Here is a 15,525-nt window from a genome sequence, read left to right as displayed (position 1 = left end):
TCAGAAGCAATTAGTGCGGACTGAGAACCATTTTGTGCAACGAGCTGTAACTGTAGCCGGTGGTGATCGAAGACATTGTTGTGTACCGACTTCGTGTGTGTACGGGAATACAGTGTGCGCCATCAGAAAACGAACGATTTCGAAATGGCTGAAAAAGTTTCGATCGCGCGTTTGGGTAATAAGAATTACCAAACGTGGAAAATAAAAATTGAAATGCTTCTGATCAGTGTCGACCTGTGGCATACGGTGAATGAGAAGAAACCGGAGCCAGAGACTGCGAGCTGGTCGAAAGAAGATCAGAAGGCGAGGGCAATGATTATTCTTAACGTCGAAGATAATCAGTTGTCGTTAGTGAAAGACGCCAAATCGGCGGTCGAAGTGTGGAAGAAACTGAAGAAGTACCACGAAAAGGCTACGGTTACGTCGCGAGTGTCGCTTCTGAAGAAGCTGTGTAGTTTAAACTACGAAGAAGGTGCGGATATGGAAGCGCACCTGTTCGCCATGGATGAGCTGTTTGATAGGCTATCGTGTGCCGGTCAAAAGATCGAAAGTTCGCTGCAGGTCGCAATGATCTACCGGAGTTTGCCGGAGTCGTACGACGGTCTAGTGACGGCGTTGGAGAGCCGGCCAGACGCGGACCAGACGATCGAGTTTGTGAAACAGCGGCTGATGGACGAGTACCACCGACGGATGGAGAAGCGTGCAGGACTGCCCCGTGAGTGTGAGGACCGGGCATTAAGTGTGCACAGAAGAAGAAGAAGCGAACGTGCGAGGGAACGAATTTGTTACCAATGCCGAAAACCGGGACACATCCGGATAAATTGCCCGATGCTGCGGAAGCCGGAAGCGAAAACGGCAGCGAAGAGGGACCCCCGAATTTGTTTCGGCGTGGGGGCGATCGGCAGTAAGGGAACTGGTACGTGGATAGTGGCTGTTCGAGCCACATGACCAGTGATCGGACATTCTTCAGCAAAATCGATGTGAGTGTGAAGCGGGATGTGACGTTGGCGGATGGTTCTACCGTGAAATCTGCCGGAGTAGGCGAAGGCACGCTGAAGTGTATCGATGGCAACGGCGAAGTGAACGAGGTAGTGATGAGAGAGGTGTTATACATTCCGGGACTGGACTGTGGTTTGATTTCGGTCCGGAAGCTTGCCCAGAAAGGACTGAGTGTGAACTTTAACAAAGCTAAGTGCGAGATAATTAGCCTCGGAAGAAGAGTGGAAGCCGTTGCTGAACTTCGTGGAGGACTATATGCCTTGAGAGTTGGAGAGGAAAGAAAGCGGAATTGGCGTACGGGTATGCAAAGCAAAGCTAGCAAAGGGCGTTCGCTCGAGGAGGAGCGCCTGATAGAAGAAACCGATTTTTATGACTGTGTGGACGAATATTGAGGAGAAACCCGATGCTGTGTGCCGGATGAGTCGTGAATAACGAAGACTAAGCGGTGAAGAAGACCAAGCAGGGGCTGATGACGCAGGGAGAGTACCGAAGACTGAGTGTCCAGCAATGTAGAACTTTTGTTTGACTTTGTGAGGTAATACTTTGTGGACTTTGTGATATCTGTTAGAGATGATAAACCTCGAGGAGGAGTGTTGAATGTTGGACAAGTCTAATGTTATGTGTACGATGTTTATAATCCCTTGCCAGCCCTGTGAATATGTTGTTGTCTATTGTATGTTGAATGTAAATAGAAGTAAATAAACGACCACCGCGGAGAGCGAATCGCTTGTTTTCTTGTCCACTTTACGCGTCCGAAATACCCCGCCGGGAGTTGTGTCGGTTCCGCTGTGTACCGTGGGAAGGCTCAGTGATAACTTCCCACAAGGTGGACACCTATTGTGGGTGGACTTGGACGGCCGTCAATATTTATTTCCTTGGGTGTTTCCGTGGGATTTAGATTTTTTGTCCACAACAAAACATCTTTTACACTTAACACAATTTATTTATACCTACAGTCATTACACGTTGCATTTCTCTGCACTATAACAACATTATATTTGACGTCGGACTACATTTATTTATTCTAACTTAAACATATATTTTGAGTCAAATTCCATTTAAAAACTCGGGTTCAGATTCCGTTTTTATCCGGTAGGTTGTTTCAATTTTTCAAATGCTAATCCTCGTGGGGTGGCCGAGTTGTCAATCGTTACCAAATTTCCGTCGTGGATCTCGTCACACATTTTCGCCCTTTCCTGCTTCACTCGAGGGGTGCATCGATTAATTTTACCATTCGCAGACATTCCCGCCCGTCGTGAACTAACTGGGATTACTGAAAATAGAAGAAAAGAAACCTCTCGTGCCTAGGTGAACGGGTCGATTGTTCCACTATTGGTTGTTGTTGTTGTTGTCATTCAGAGCCGATTATGGAAGGATACACAACTTCTCAATGGGTCTATCCAAAGTTCCCGTTGCTGTCGTTACTGTAGCAACTCTTACCACACCGTCCTCTCCCGGATGTATCTTTACTATTCTTCCCCCTGATTGGTGGTACGTTATCATTACGAATGGCGATAAGTTGACCTATTGATATTGGGACTGCTGGACGCCTACCTTGTAATTGCGACAAGTACTCTCGCTGCTTTCTATTCCAGAGCTCCTGCAATTTCTTTTGTGTCACCTGATACTGAGAAAGCCTATTTATTGGAACAGATGAAAAATCCCGGTCCGGTAGTTGATGCAACGAGGCTCCCGTCAGGAAATGTCCTGGGGCTATGGGTTCCAAATCGTTCGGGTCGTCTGATATTGCAGTGAGCGGTCTTGAATTTAAACAAGCTTCAACTTGTTCTAGAAGTGTGTTCATGTCTTCAAAGATCAGCACTTGCTCGCACTTGCACAGCAGACCTCCGAAGTGTGGAGCACTTGAAGAATTGAAGTGCCACTGAATTTCGTCCTTGGTACTTTTGCTAGCTACCGTCTCGTGATGTTCTTTGCTTTTCAGTAGCAAAAAAAAATTGTTTCGTCTGATTACGGGCACCGACAAAGTTGGATCTGTTATCCGAGTCGATGTCAGTAACCCTTACTCGTCTACTAATAAACCTGCGTAATGCTTGGATGAATCTTTCGGTGAACAGATCCGTTACCAACTTGAGATGCACCGCCTTGGTACACATGCAGATAAATACTGGCACATACGCCTTCACAGCATCTCTACGCGGTGTCAGCCGAACGTATATTGGGCCAAAATAATCCACGCCGGTGTTGGAGAATGATTTTCATACAGTTACTCGAGCCGCTGAATGTTCTCCCATGAACTGTTCAACTGCCTTCGGTTTTACTCGGAAGCATCGTATACATTGCTGCACTACTTCTCTTGCCAAACTGCGGCCGCCCAGTGGCAAATAATGTAATCTAATTGCACCCAGTAGCAGCTGTGGTCCCGCATGAAGTAATTTAAGATGATGGTATTCCAAAAGCCTTTTAGTGAACGGGTGCCTTGCTGGTAGGACAACCAGATGCTTGGTACCTTCACGTTCTGGCGAATGTTCTAATCACTCTCCAACACGAATTATTTTGTCCTGTGATAGCCTAGGATGAAACCAGAGTCACGGCGAGCTTATGGCTACCGTACCACCTGCCGAAAGTACCTTCCACTCCTCATTGAACACGTCTTGTTGGACACGACGAATGACCACATATTCAGCTTCCCGTAGTTCTGATACCTGAAGCACACCATATCGCAGCTTGGTAGGTCAAACCTTCCTCAAGATATCCATCAATCGTAGCCAGTAAGTAGTAAGTCTCACCAGATCCATGAAATTTGGGAACTTCTGTACGTATCAGCTACTGAAGTTGATTTGTGCAGTGAGCTGTCGTTCGACGACCTTCTTTGGCCACCTCTTCTGATATTAGCGAGTGCCTTTGAATTGGCCAGGTATCTTTATCAATCCGGAGCCAAGGCAGACCTTCCCACCAGAGGCTACAGTCTTTAAGCTGGTCCGGTTTAACCCCAAGTTAAATTAAGTCAGCAGGGTTCAGATGTCCAGAAAAATGACGCCAGATTCGATTCTCCGATAATCCTTGAATTTTTGCTACGCGGTTGGGCACAAAGGTCTTTCATGTTGATGGGACAGCTTTTATCCACTGCAAGACACGAGTTGAATCTGTCCAGAAAAACACTTCCACATCCATCTTAATCGCTTCCAGGATCCTTCTTGAAAGCTGCACGGCAGCGCCGTATGCTTGCACTGACGCATTGCGAAATATATGCAGCTCTACATTTGCTGGATCACACAACGATCGACAACCATTTTGTTCAGTTGTGGGAGCTGTGCTTGGAAATTACGCCACTCGGTATCCACAACAGGTGGTAATGGGTGATCCCAATCTAATTTTCTTTCTTTCTCGTCTTCCAAGCCTAACGGATTGAATGGTGTCGCCATGGCTGACACAACTCTCCGCTTTGACAAAATCTCCGCTCTGCTTGTCTCGGGAATCTTGATGCCATACTAGCTTTAGTGGGGTGTCCTATTTACTAATTCGAATATGTCGAAACATTTTCTCAACATCCGAGACCACCATGTTTTGCCTTTTTCTGCTTCGCAGGATAATTGACCGAAAATCATCCTAGATGACCGGTCTTGCCAGTAGCGTATCGTTGAGCGAGGTTTATGTTATCGTTTTGCACGACGCATCAAATACTACTCGAACCTTGGTTGTGGTGCTTTCCTCCTTGACTACAGTATGATGAGGTAAGTAACAACAAATCCCTTCATTGCTTACCTGCTGCGCTTCCACCTTGCGCATGTGGGCTAGCTCTAGGTAGTCTTTCATAAACTTTCGATATTAGTTACGCAATTCTGGTTCTTTTAACAGTCTATGTTCAAGACTAACCTTGTTTCCTTTGTTGAAGAAAGTGAAGTGTTGTATCCCTAACACCAAGCCGACAACCTTAGATGTAAAAACTCAGAATAATCTATTTAGCGGTGATGGTGCCTTTCTCATGTATTATAAAACAATAAAACAATTAAGACACGGTGTCTCTGTGGGGAAATATTATTTTTCAAAAATCAGTATTTCTGAAACACCCACCATGCGAAAGTATATGCTCTCCTCTTTCATATAGTGGGAAACCTAAAATGTTCTACCGGGAGATCTAGAACAATTTTTATTTCTTTTCACTATTTTTGGTGCAAACCCCATAGAAATCTTAAATGATAGCCGATTTTACCCCTTCTAAAATGTATAGAAAAATGACCACCGATAGAAAATTCAAAAATTTACCTACGTGAAAAAGAAGAACCTATATTTTCGTGTAGTGGGTGTTTCAGAGATACTGATTTTTTGAAAATAAGCCTCTTCGAACGAAGACACCGTGATTCAGTTGTTTCCATCAATTCACTTCATTTGAATGCATTGCAGCAGTTAAAAAAAAACGTTTAAAAAAAAAAATCAGGGAAGACCTTTGTTTTTTTAATAACTCCGGAACACAGTGGCTGTTGAGCCAATTTCCTATAACGCACAATTAGGAAGGATTTCGCATCGAATGCAACCTGTTGCAAGCAAATCCGATAACGCTAAGTACAAAAAAAGTGTGTCTCACATTTTTTTTGTTCACACACACATACAGACATCACCTCAATTCGTCGAGCTGAGTCGATTGGTATATAACACTATGGGTCTCCGAGCCTTCTATCAAAAGTTCGGATTTGGAGTAATCCTATAGCCGTTACGTATACTTAGTATACGCGAAAGGCAAAAAGGCTGGGTCTGCCAATTCTACGCCGGCTGGAACTTCCCATCCAACCATGTCCACATTGGCTACAGGAAGATTTACTGTCACCTTTGCTAATAAAAGAAATTCCATCTTTCGCGAGAGCCCTGTTACTCGCGATTTAAAGGTGGCTGTGTATGACTTTGTGCTCCACTTTCATGTTAGCTTGCCAGATTACGAAAACCTCGATATCTGACCGCTGAATTTCTCGGAAAAAATCGAAAAAAATCAACAAATTTCCCGTGGAAATTCAAACGATTTTTTCGTGGATTCTGACTGAGAATTCAGTGGAAATTCAAATAAATTTTCCATGGAAATTAAAACAAGCTTCCTGTGGAAATACATACGAAATTTCCATGGAAACTTAAACAAATATTCAGCTAAATAGGTCAGAAGGTCGAGAAAAGTTTAACCACAAAATTTCCAAGGAACCGTTAATCAAACTCAGCCACCTTCAACATGGTCTTACTTCGTAGCCGAGTATCCTACCGCTAGACTAAGGAAAGCTCATCTAACCGTTACCTTCAAACTAAAAACCAACGGATATCTTAACATAATTGATTTTTATCTGGTTTGTGTTTTATTATGATTTCAGAATGGTGCGTCTGCATATATTTCCTTCGTACTTGTGATAAATTATTCTAAATAACAACAAACGACAGGGAGCTTATTTCGCCGTTCAGTATCAGACGAACTTTACCCACCATCTTGGCAGCACCGAAGTCAAACCGTACAACTTAGTGTTAATCAACTTTGGCTGTCTTCCAACTCAGCACATATATTGTTCTGCATTTAAGAAGCCACTTATATCTATTGTTCTACGATTAAGAACTTGTACCCCGAACTAAGCGAAGTATGTAATAAAACAGCTACAGAACACACTGTGACTAACTGGCCTCGTTAAGGGTGCAATTAAGCATTTTTTTTTCTCTCGGTGCAATTCACTTTATTGGCCACTCTACAGGACCGCGCGGTGCAGCATTTCGTTTGCATAATGTGCCACGAAGATGAGGAGTAAGTGGTGCTGACTGCTGAGCTTTCACCATTATCTTCGTCGCCTGTGAGCACAGCTCGGGTTTTGCTAACAGTGGAAAACTGGCAAAGGTAGTTTAGTTATTGATTTTCCACCACGTTCATGATGTTTCGTAGTTTGTACATTGTCCGAAAGTAAAGAATGATTAAATCGTTTTTTACTTATATAGGGTTAGTACATGTTCAATTTTTTACACTCAAGACTCTTGTGTTATTCCTACCAAAAACAAAGAAATGAAGATTATATTGTCATTCTTTTAGTATCATCTAGTGAGCATGAGTGAGATGTGCAAAAAGAATCCACAAAATTGTTTTACTTTTTCTATTTTCCAAGGGATAAATTTGTTTTTATTGCATTAGACAATAGAGAAGATTCGCTACAATCATCATCACTTTCGAACAACTTTTAACAGCTTTTGAGCATTTGCAGACCCTCAAACTTAAAAGAAGGGTAAATATATATTCTGATATGTTTTTAAAAGAGCCAAAGAAAAGTCAAATATGTAAATGGATATTAGATTTATATATACAGGGCACTATATGGAGTTTCGTGTGATTCAATTTAACCACCCATCCAAATATACTAATGATATGTAGGACATGATTGTATTTCTGAAAATAAATTAATATAATTGCATATTCATACACTCTCGCATGGCAACGTGGATGATGATTCATCGGAAGCTACATTCCACTTGATGCGCTGGCAAGTAACAATGTGGGGCTGAGTCAGTAGGTACCTACTGAAAATAGAGTAATGGGTGAATTATTGTCCTTTTAAGTGCAGTAATAATATTGAACATAGCATGAAAAAGGATTTAGGATGGTGTTCCATTATTTTCATCCTGTGTATTCAGTGTTGAACAATTCAGATAAAGATAACCCGGTTCATCATTCAAACGCGACTGGTAAAATAGTTAGTCTGAATTCAAAGAAAAGTCTTGTTCAATTTTTGTCCATTTGTGTATGTTTATGTGAACGAAATGCCAAATATTAAACAACGCCCATACATCGTCACCATGGGGACTGGGTCTTTTCTCATTGGTCAATTCCCGTAAAAATGCGGATTCTCCGGCAAAATGGGTAAATTTCGACTTCGATGATTTTTTGCTCAATAGTTTAATAGACACACGATCAGTTCTCAGCAGAAGTGGAGAAATAGGAAATATAGGTGGTAGCGGCACCGCGGCAATAATTTGAGCAGATTCATATTAATATCGGAATTTGATTTCTATTGATCTCTAAAGGTACTAATAAATGGATTAATGAATAGGGTTCTCTTCGAACCAATCTCTGCTATTGAAGGAATCAACTGCATCCAGACGAAAAACGCGCCGTAACCCTTTCATGCATAATCACAAATCACGAAGAATATGGTTTGCATGTGTCCCCTCTCGCTATGCATCGCGCGCCGGTTCATCGTCATGCTTCATTTCGTGTCTTGTTGAGTTAGTCAAAACCTTTTTTTTTGGTTCTGCGGAAGGCACGCAGCAGCATCGTAAAAATAAATTCCGTGCACAGGTCCTTGGCCAACAAACGGAACGGAGCAAGATTAACAGGTTTTAACAGTCATCGTGGTTCAGAGTCATGGAACTTTTCACCGAACACTAAATCGTGCATCACGTTCAGGCGAGCAGGCCCGGTTTGCGTTTTCCTTAAGATCATTAGCGATGGATCACGAAAAGTCTGCACCACCAGTGTGTGGTGCGAATTATATGAAGACGCAGTGAAGTCAGCTGGTAGGATCCAAATTGCAACATGATTTAATCCTGCGCTAACGGAATATTTTATTCACATTTGTTGAAAGATGAGCTAATCAGACAATAACAATGAAATATGAATTGTAATTAGGCGATTTGCAAAAGAAACGAAAACGTAGATATGAAACGTCCAAATATTATAAATTTTGTGCAGGTATTAAGGAATGCACTGGTCCAAAAATCGGCGGCGACGGCGTTTGTCAGAATTTTGGTCAGCGGCGGCAGCGTGAATCAGCGTGGAGATTTTTTTTACAAATTGGTAATTTGGCCGAAAAAGCATTCTTCCCTAACACGTCGTTTGGCTAAAATGGTCGTTTAGCCGAATAGGTTATAAGGTCGAAATGGTTGTTTGACACGAGTAATATGGTCAAAAATATCCACCCAATTGGCCAAATAGCATTTGCGGCTTAATGGCCTATCTGCCAAACGACCATTTCGGCCAAACGACTTTTTCGGTCAAATGGCCAGTCGGCCGAACGACATTTTCGGCCGTATGTCCATTTCAGCTAAATAAAATTGTCGACCAGATGGGTTTTGGCCTAATGGTTTGTTCGGCCAAATGACATATTCGGCCAAACACCTTTCGGCCTTGTGTTTATCGGCCAAATGACCCTATCTGTCGTTTGGCCGAAAGTTAATCGACGAAAAGCCATTTATTCGAATAACAGATTTGGCCAAAAGTCACCTAGCCAAATTCCATTAGGCCGAATTGAACACTCGTCCGAAACGATTCTGTAGAGAATGATTTGACCAAAAATGACAGTTGGTGGAAAGCGACAAACAGCCGAAAGACTTATTCGGTCGACTTGGTAATTTGCCCGAAAAAGCCAATTGAGCTTTTCGCCCTTTTTCAGCCAAAGGAACTGTTCGACCAAATTACATTTTCGGCAAAATAATTTTAGACTAGATGTCAAATCTAGAATATTGGGCCAAGCCAACAAAAAATTTTAGCTATATAAGCTATACTGCCGATAACCGCAAGTCGAGCACATCTGTATATGGCGTCCATAACCAGTTGTGCTCGACTTGCAGTTAGCGGCAGTATAGAGGACTACTTTTGATCATATAGGCACTTTATTTTCCTCCAATGTTTGTTAAGCGTTGTGACATTTGGCAAAATAGCTTCCTGCCAAACGACTTTCTCCGTTCAAAAATTCTATTTCAACGAGATTTTTTTTTTGAATTTCAACGGAAAATCTTTCAAAATTTGCACTCGAAGTTTGTCTTAGTTTTTACGGTAGGATTTTCGAAATTTCTAGTTTGGAGTTTTTAAGGATATCATCAATATTTCCACAAAAATTTCTCTGGAGTTCTAACGTGATGGTTCTAGGGATCAACCGTAAAAAACTACGGAAATTCCATTGAATCGTCGGAATTTCCACGGAAAATTCTGCGGACTTCTTCAAGACGGATTCTTATCCATCAGAGCCTTTTTTGTAGGCCGGACTCCAAACTGCCGCACAATATTCCAGTGCGGAGCGAACGAAGGCACAATCAAGGATGTTATCGATCATCTAGTACGGCAGATTTGTAGAAAAACCTTCGCACTAGAAGTCCACCATACAACACGTTTTGAAATTAAGCCTCTTTGATGAGTTATTGAAAAACGGGTCCGCGACGTTAGGCATAAGGACGTTTGGCATAAGTACGTTAGGCATAATGGACGTTAGACATAACGGACGTTAGGCATAATGTACGATAAGCATAATGGACGTTAGGCATAATTCTGCCTTCTTTATATCATAGGCTGTTCTTTGGGTAATTTTATGCCTAACGTTCATTATGCCTAACGTACATTATGCCTAACGTCCATTATGCCTAACGTACTTATGCCTCCTTAACCGTGCGGTAAGACGCGCGGCTACAAAGCTAGACCATGCTGAGGGTGGCTGGGTTCGATTCCCGATGCCGGTCTAGGCAATTTTCGGATTGGAAATTGTCTCGACTTCCCTGGGCATAAAAGTATCATCGTGTTAGCCTCATGATATATGAATGCAAAAATGGTAACTTGGCTTAGAAACCTCGCAGTTAATAGCTGTGGAAGTGCTTAATGAACACTAAGCTGCGAGGCGGCTCTGTCCCAGTGTGGGGATGTAATGCCAATAAGAAGAAGACTTATGCCTAACGTCTTTATGCCTAACGTACTTATGCCTAACGGGGTATACCCTTGACAAACTACTAAATGATCAAACGCAGATTACTAAATACATCCTTGGGCACAATACAGAAACTTCAGACAATAGACATCGGTAAATTTTTTAGCTGTTTTGAAAATAAATCCTAGCGTCTTTGAAGCTTTCTCAACGATATACGAGACATGTTGCGTGAATGTTGATTTCGAGTCTAAAATAACTCCCAGACCCTTCACTTGATTCACGCGCCCGATTGTCGTACTTTTGCAAGTTTAGGTTTTCGACTATCGTCTTACATTTTCAATGTGGAAAACGATACTGAGGACTGAAAACATGTGTTTTGGGGAGAAGAATATTTGAGAAATATGCAAAAATATCCCTTGTCTACCGGTGGAAATTGAACAACTCCCAGTACGCTACACGGGTGGTCTACCTCTATGCTACAGTAAACGTAATGCTACCATCATTAAGTTATCCTAGCGGTAATGTGATAAATGTGGTGTAGCCCTCTACGGCAATTAGCAGATCAATCACACTCATCTATCTCTCTCTCTTCTCAAACACGTGCTTTCTGTTTTGGACCACAGTATCGGAGTGTGTTTGTTTACCAGCCGATCTTTCTAACATGTCGATCAATAACGTAAGTTAAAATGTTGAAAATTCGCGCCGCGGTTTCGACATTCTCCTGTTCCGAAATACTCTCCCAATCTAATGAAGACAATAACTCATCCATACTTCGATTATCGGCTCTTGAGAAATTGTAAGAAACAGATAGGGAACTGTTCCGATTTTCATCTCACTGAATATATATTCATCTCATCGCGAAACAAACAAATAAAGTACCAATTTCGTTACTTCTTCTTGCTAACATGCGTACTCCTAGCAAAAATCACAAAAATAAGAACAAAAATCCATTTCATTGCTTTGTTTTTCATGATATGAATATCGGAGCTATGAGATAAAGTCCAGGAGCATTAACGTAAATACTAAACGTCCCGGGTTCGATCAGGAGGAATAATCAGCACGCACAGAAAAATATTATGATTACCAAGCTGGATTGTCATCTAAATCTGCTCGAGACTCGCCTATGCGGTTTTCGAAACGATTCGTGCTTTCAAGCCGATTTTCACAGCAACCAAAACTCCACCATCTGTTGATTTCCGACTGTTAATCGCATCGAACAACTTCGAAATCCGAACCGAACATCTGGCGGGCTCATTAAGCCAAGGCACGGCAAATGCTGGGTAAAGCGTACCATTGGTACTTCGCGTACCTGAAGGAATAAAATAGACCCCATCTTGCGGTCCTTAGCCTCTTACCCAGCTACTCCTATCCCTACCTCCCCGCGGTGCTGGCCGGGATACGAGCAACCTTAGGGAAGATCGGGTAACCAACCCCGGTGGGAACTATGGTCGTATGCTGACAGGGAAGGGGGGGTTTGCTCCTCTCCGGAGGTGCAAATCTTACTGAGCGTCTGTTCTCCATGTCAGGATCGGCTCACAACAGCGTCTGTTCTCCATGTTAGGGGCGGCTGATCAGTGCCAGCGACAGGGACTCTAAGTAAAACTGTGCACCATGGTCCACCGGGAATGAGGAGGAATGGTCCTCCGGAAATTTAGGGGGTTTGGTGTCAGGCCCTGCAAGCCAGCCTTTAAAAAAAACATACGCAACGAACAATCAACAAGAGAGTACGGACCGGAACCATCGGCGAAGACCACTGCGACGAAAAAGGACTAGCGATTGGAAACTCGGTTCGTGGAACTACAAATCTCTCAACTTCATCGGGAGCACACGCATACTCGCCGATGTGCTCAAGGACCGTGGATTCGGCATCGTAGCGCTGCAGGAGGTTTGTTGGAAGGGATCAATGGTGCGAACGTTGAGAGGTAATCATACCATCTATCAGAGCTGCGGCAACACACACGAGCTGGGAACAGCTTTCATAGTGATGATGTCGCCCATCACTATGAAAGGCGCGTGATCGGGTGGTGGCCGATCAACGAGAGAATGTGCAGGTTGAGGATCAAAGGCCGGTTCTTCAACTTCAGCACAATCAACGTCCATAGCCCACACTCCGGAAGCACTGATGATGATAAGGACGCATTCTACGCGCAGCTGGAACGTGAGTACGACAGCTGCCCAAGCCACAACGTGAAAATCATCATAAGAGATTGATGAGACTGATGTCGCCACTGCATACGCGCAGCATCTCGAGCCAGCGTTGCCGGAAGATGGTGAGCTCGATGGGGCCCCTCTTAAGGACTGCTGGAATACAGTCAAAGCAGCCATTAACGACGCAGCGGAGAACAACGTCGGGTATATGGGACGGAGTCGACGGAACGATTGGTTCGACGAAGAGTGCAGACAGATTCTGGAGGAGAAGGATGGCAGACCCGGCAGAACGTGGAACGTTCTATACGGAAGCGAAGTGCGAGGAGATGGAACAGCTGTGCCGTTCTCAAGAAATACGCAAGTTCTATCAGAAATTCAACACATCCGGCAAAGGCTTCGTGCCGCGCGCGAGCCGAAATATGTAGGGATAAGGATGGGAGCATCTTGACGGACGAACGTGTGGTGATCGAAAGGTGGAAGCAGCACTACGAGGAACATTTGAATGGCGCTGAGAGTACAGGCAGTGAAAGTCGCGGCAGCGGAGGAGATGACAACGTCAGTTCAGCGGACGATGGAAGCCAACCAGCCCCCACCTTGCGGGAAGTTAAGGATGCCATCCAACAGCTAGAGACCAAGAAAGGTGACATACTGGAGTGTGAGAACTTTCGAGCGATCACCATCTTTAATGCCGTCTACAAAGTGATATCCCAGATCATCTTCCGTTGTCTGTCACCATTAGTGAATGAGTTCTTGGGAAGTTATCAAGCCGGCTTCGTTGACGGCCGCTCGACAACGGATCAGATCTTTACTGTACGGCAAATCCTTCAAAAATGCCGTGAATACCAGGTCCCAACGCACCATTTGTTCTTTGATTTCAAGGCGGCATACGACAGTATAGACCGGGTAGAGCTATGGAAAATTATGGACGAGAACAGTTTTCCTGGGAAGCTTACCAGACTGATCAAAGCAACGGTGGATGGTGTGCAAACATGTGTGAAGATTTCCGGCGAACACTCCAGTTCGTTCGAAACGCACCGAGGACTAAGACAAGGTGATGGACTTTCGGCCTGTTGTACAACATTGGGCTAGAAGGTGTCATGCGAAGAGCCTGGTGTAACAGCCGGGGTACGATTTTCAACAGATCCAGTCAATTTATTTGTTTCGCGGATGACATGGACATTGTAGGCCGAACATTTGCAAAGGTGGCAGAACTGTACACCCGCCTGAAACGTGAAGCAACAAAAGTTGGACTGGTGGTGAATGCATCGAAGACAAAGTACATGCTTGTGGGCGGAACCGAGCGCGACAGGGCCCGCCTGGGAAGCAATGTTACGAAAGACGGCTTGCTAACGGCTGATAACAATGTTAGTCGTGAAATACGAAGGCGCATCATCTGTGGAAGTCGGGCCTACTACGGGCGCCAGAAGGAACTGCGGTCAAAAAAGATTCGTCACCGCACCAAATGTATCATGTACAAGACGTTAATAAGACCGGTTGTCCTCTACGGACACGAAACATGGACAATGCTCGAGATGGACTTGCAAGCACCTAGAGTACTCGAGAGACGGGTGCTTAGGACCATCTTTGGCGGCGTGCAAAAAGACGGTGTATGGCGGCGAAGGATGAACCACGAGCCCAGCTCTACGGCGAACCCACTATCCAGAAGGTAGCTAAAGCCAGAAGGGTACTATGGGCAGGACATGTTACAAGAATGCCGGACAGCAACCCTGCAAAGATGGTGTTCGCTTCCGATCCGGCAGGTACGAGACGGCATGGAGCACAGCGAGCAAGGTAGGCAGACCAGGTGCAAAACGACTTGGCGAGCGTGGGGACGCATTCGAGGATGGAGAGATGCGCCCTCGAACCGTGTATTGTGGCGTCAAATTGTTGATTCAGTGTTATCTGTTTAGATATAAACTGAATAAATGAAATAAATGAGTGAAAGCATGGACATTTCATGAGCAGTAAGCCGGTTACGTACGTCGTAGAAGGCCATTTCCGCAACTTTACCAAGTGATACTTATGGTTTTGCAATGTTCTTTAACACAGAAAAAAATTATGAAAAGTAAACAGCGCGTAAAACTTGCCATGCGGAAATTTACGCTATTCTTCGCTGAAATGACCCTCTTCCTAACAAGATTGCTCACAACTTGCATGCAATATGAAAGATTCACGTCAAATATTGTATACATTTAGGCTATACCCGTTGTGGAATTACGCTAATAATGACGTTCCATTTATGTGCATGATTTTTGGCGTAAATTTCAGTGGATTTTTCTATCTGTGAAGATAGCATTTTACGGCTATGAAACCATCACAAGTACAACGACGTTACTAGGGGTCATTGTCATGCTTCATAAGCTTTCCAAGGTAATCAATTTCCTCATTACATCTAATTACATCTCCTACATATCCTCCTATTTATATTTCAATTCGTAACAATCTACTTCGTATTGATAGAGTGGAGGGTTATGTCTATTCATACCGTCATCATTTTCAGAGAGACACAATAATACACAATTTCTCGGCGATCGTTTCCAATGAGCATGATTTCGCCTGTAAAACCCAGGAACATTGCATTAGCTCTGCTAAGATGAGGTGCATGAGATAAGTTAAGTGTTGTTTGTGCTTGGAGGGATGTGTTTGACGGTGTAAAACTAATTACGGCTTACGTAACCAGTTCTACTGACTAAGTTAGGTCTCGTACAATAACAGACGGAGACGAAACTCGCTCTTCATATTACCTTATTCTTCCGGTGGTAATACGCAATGAATT

General features: G+C 43.7%; 2 protein-coding genes across 7 annotated transcripts in view; both read right to left on the bottom strand.

Moving 5' to 3' along the window:
- Positions 1-15,525, bottom strand: part of LOC134212260 (nuclear receptor-binding protein homolog) — a 217,120-nt gene that overhangs the window by 126,209 nt on the left and 75,386 nt on the right. The window lies entirely within an intron of this gene.
- Positions 2,085-3,113, bottom strand: LOC134209739 (uncharacterized). The gene is made up of 3 exons (XM_062685754.1): positions 3,040-3,113; positions 2,554-2,933; positions 2,085-2,272 (listed from the first exon to the last, which is right to left on the bottom strand). Exons 1-3 carry the CDS (start codon positions 3,111-3,113, stop codon positions 2,085-2,087), a joined length of 642 nt encoding a protein of 213 aa, XP_062541738.1.

This window comes from Armigeres subalbatus, chromosome 2 (genome assembly GCF_024139115.2).
Source record: "Armigeres subalbatus isolate Guangzhou_Male chromosome 2, GZ_Asu_2, whole genome shotgun sequence".
In the NCBI taxonomy this organism is placed as follows: domain Eukaryota; kingdom Metazoa; phylum Arthropoda; class Insecta; order Diptera; family Culicidae; genus Armigeres; species Armigeres subalbatus.
The sequence above is the reverse complement of the archived record's forward strand: the minus strand, read 5'-3'. Positions and strand labels throughout refer to the sequence as shown.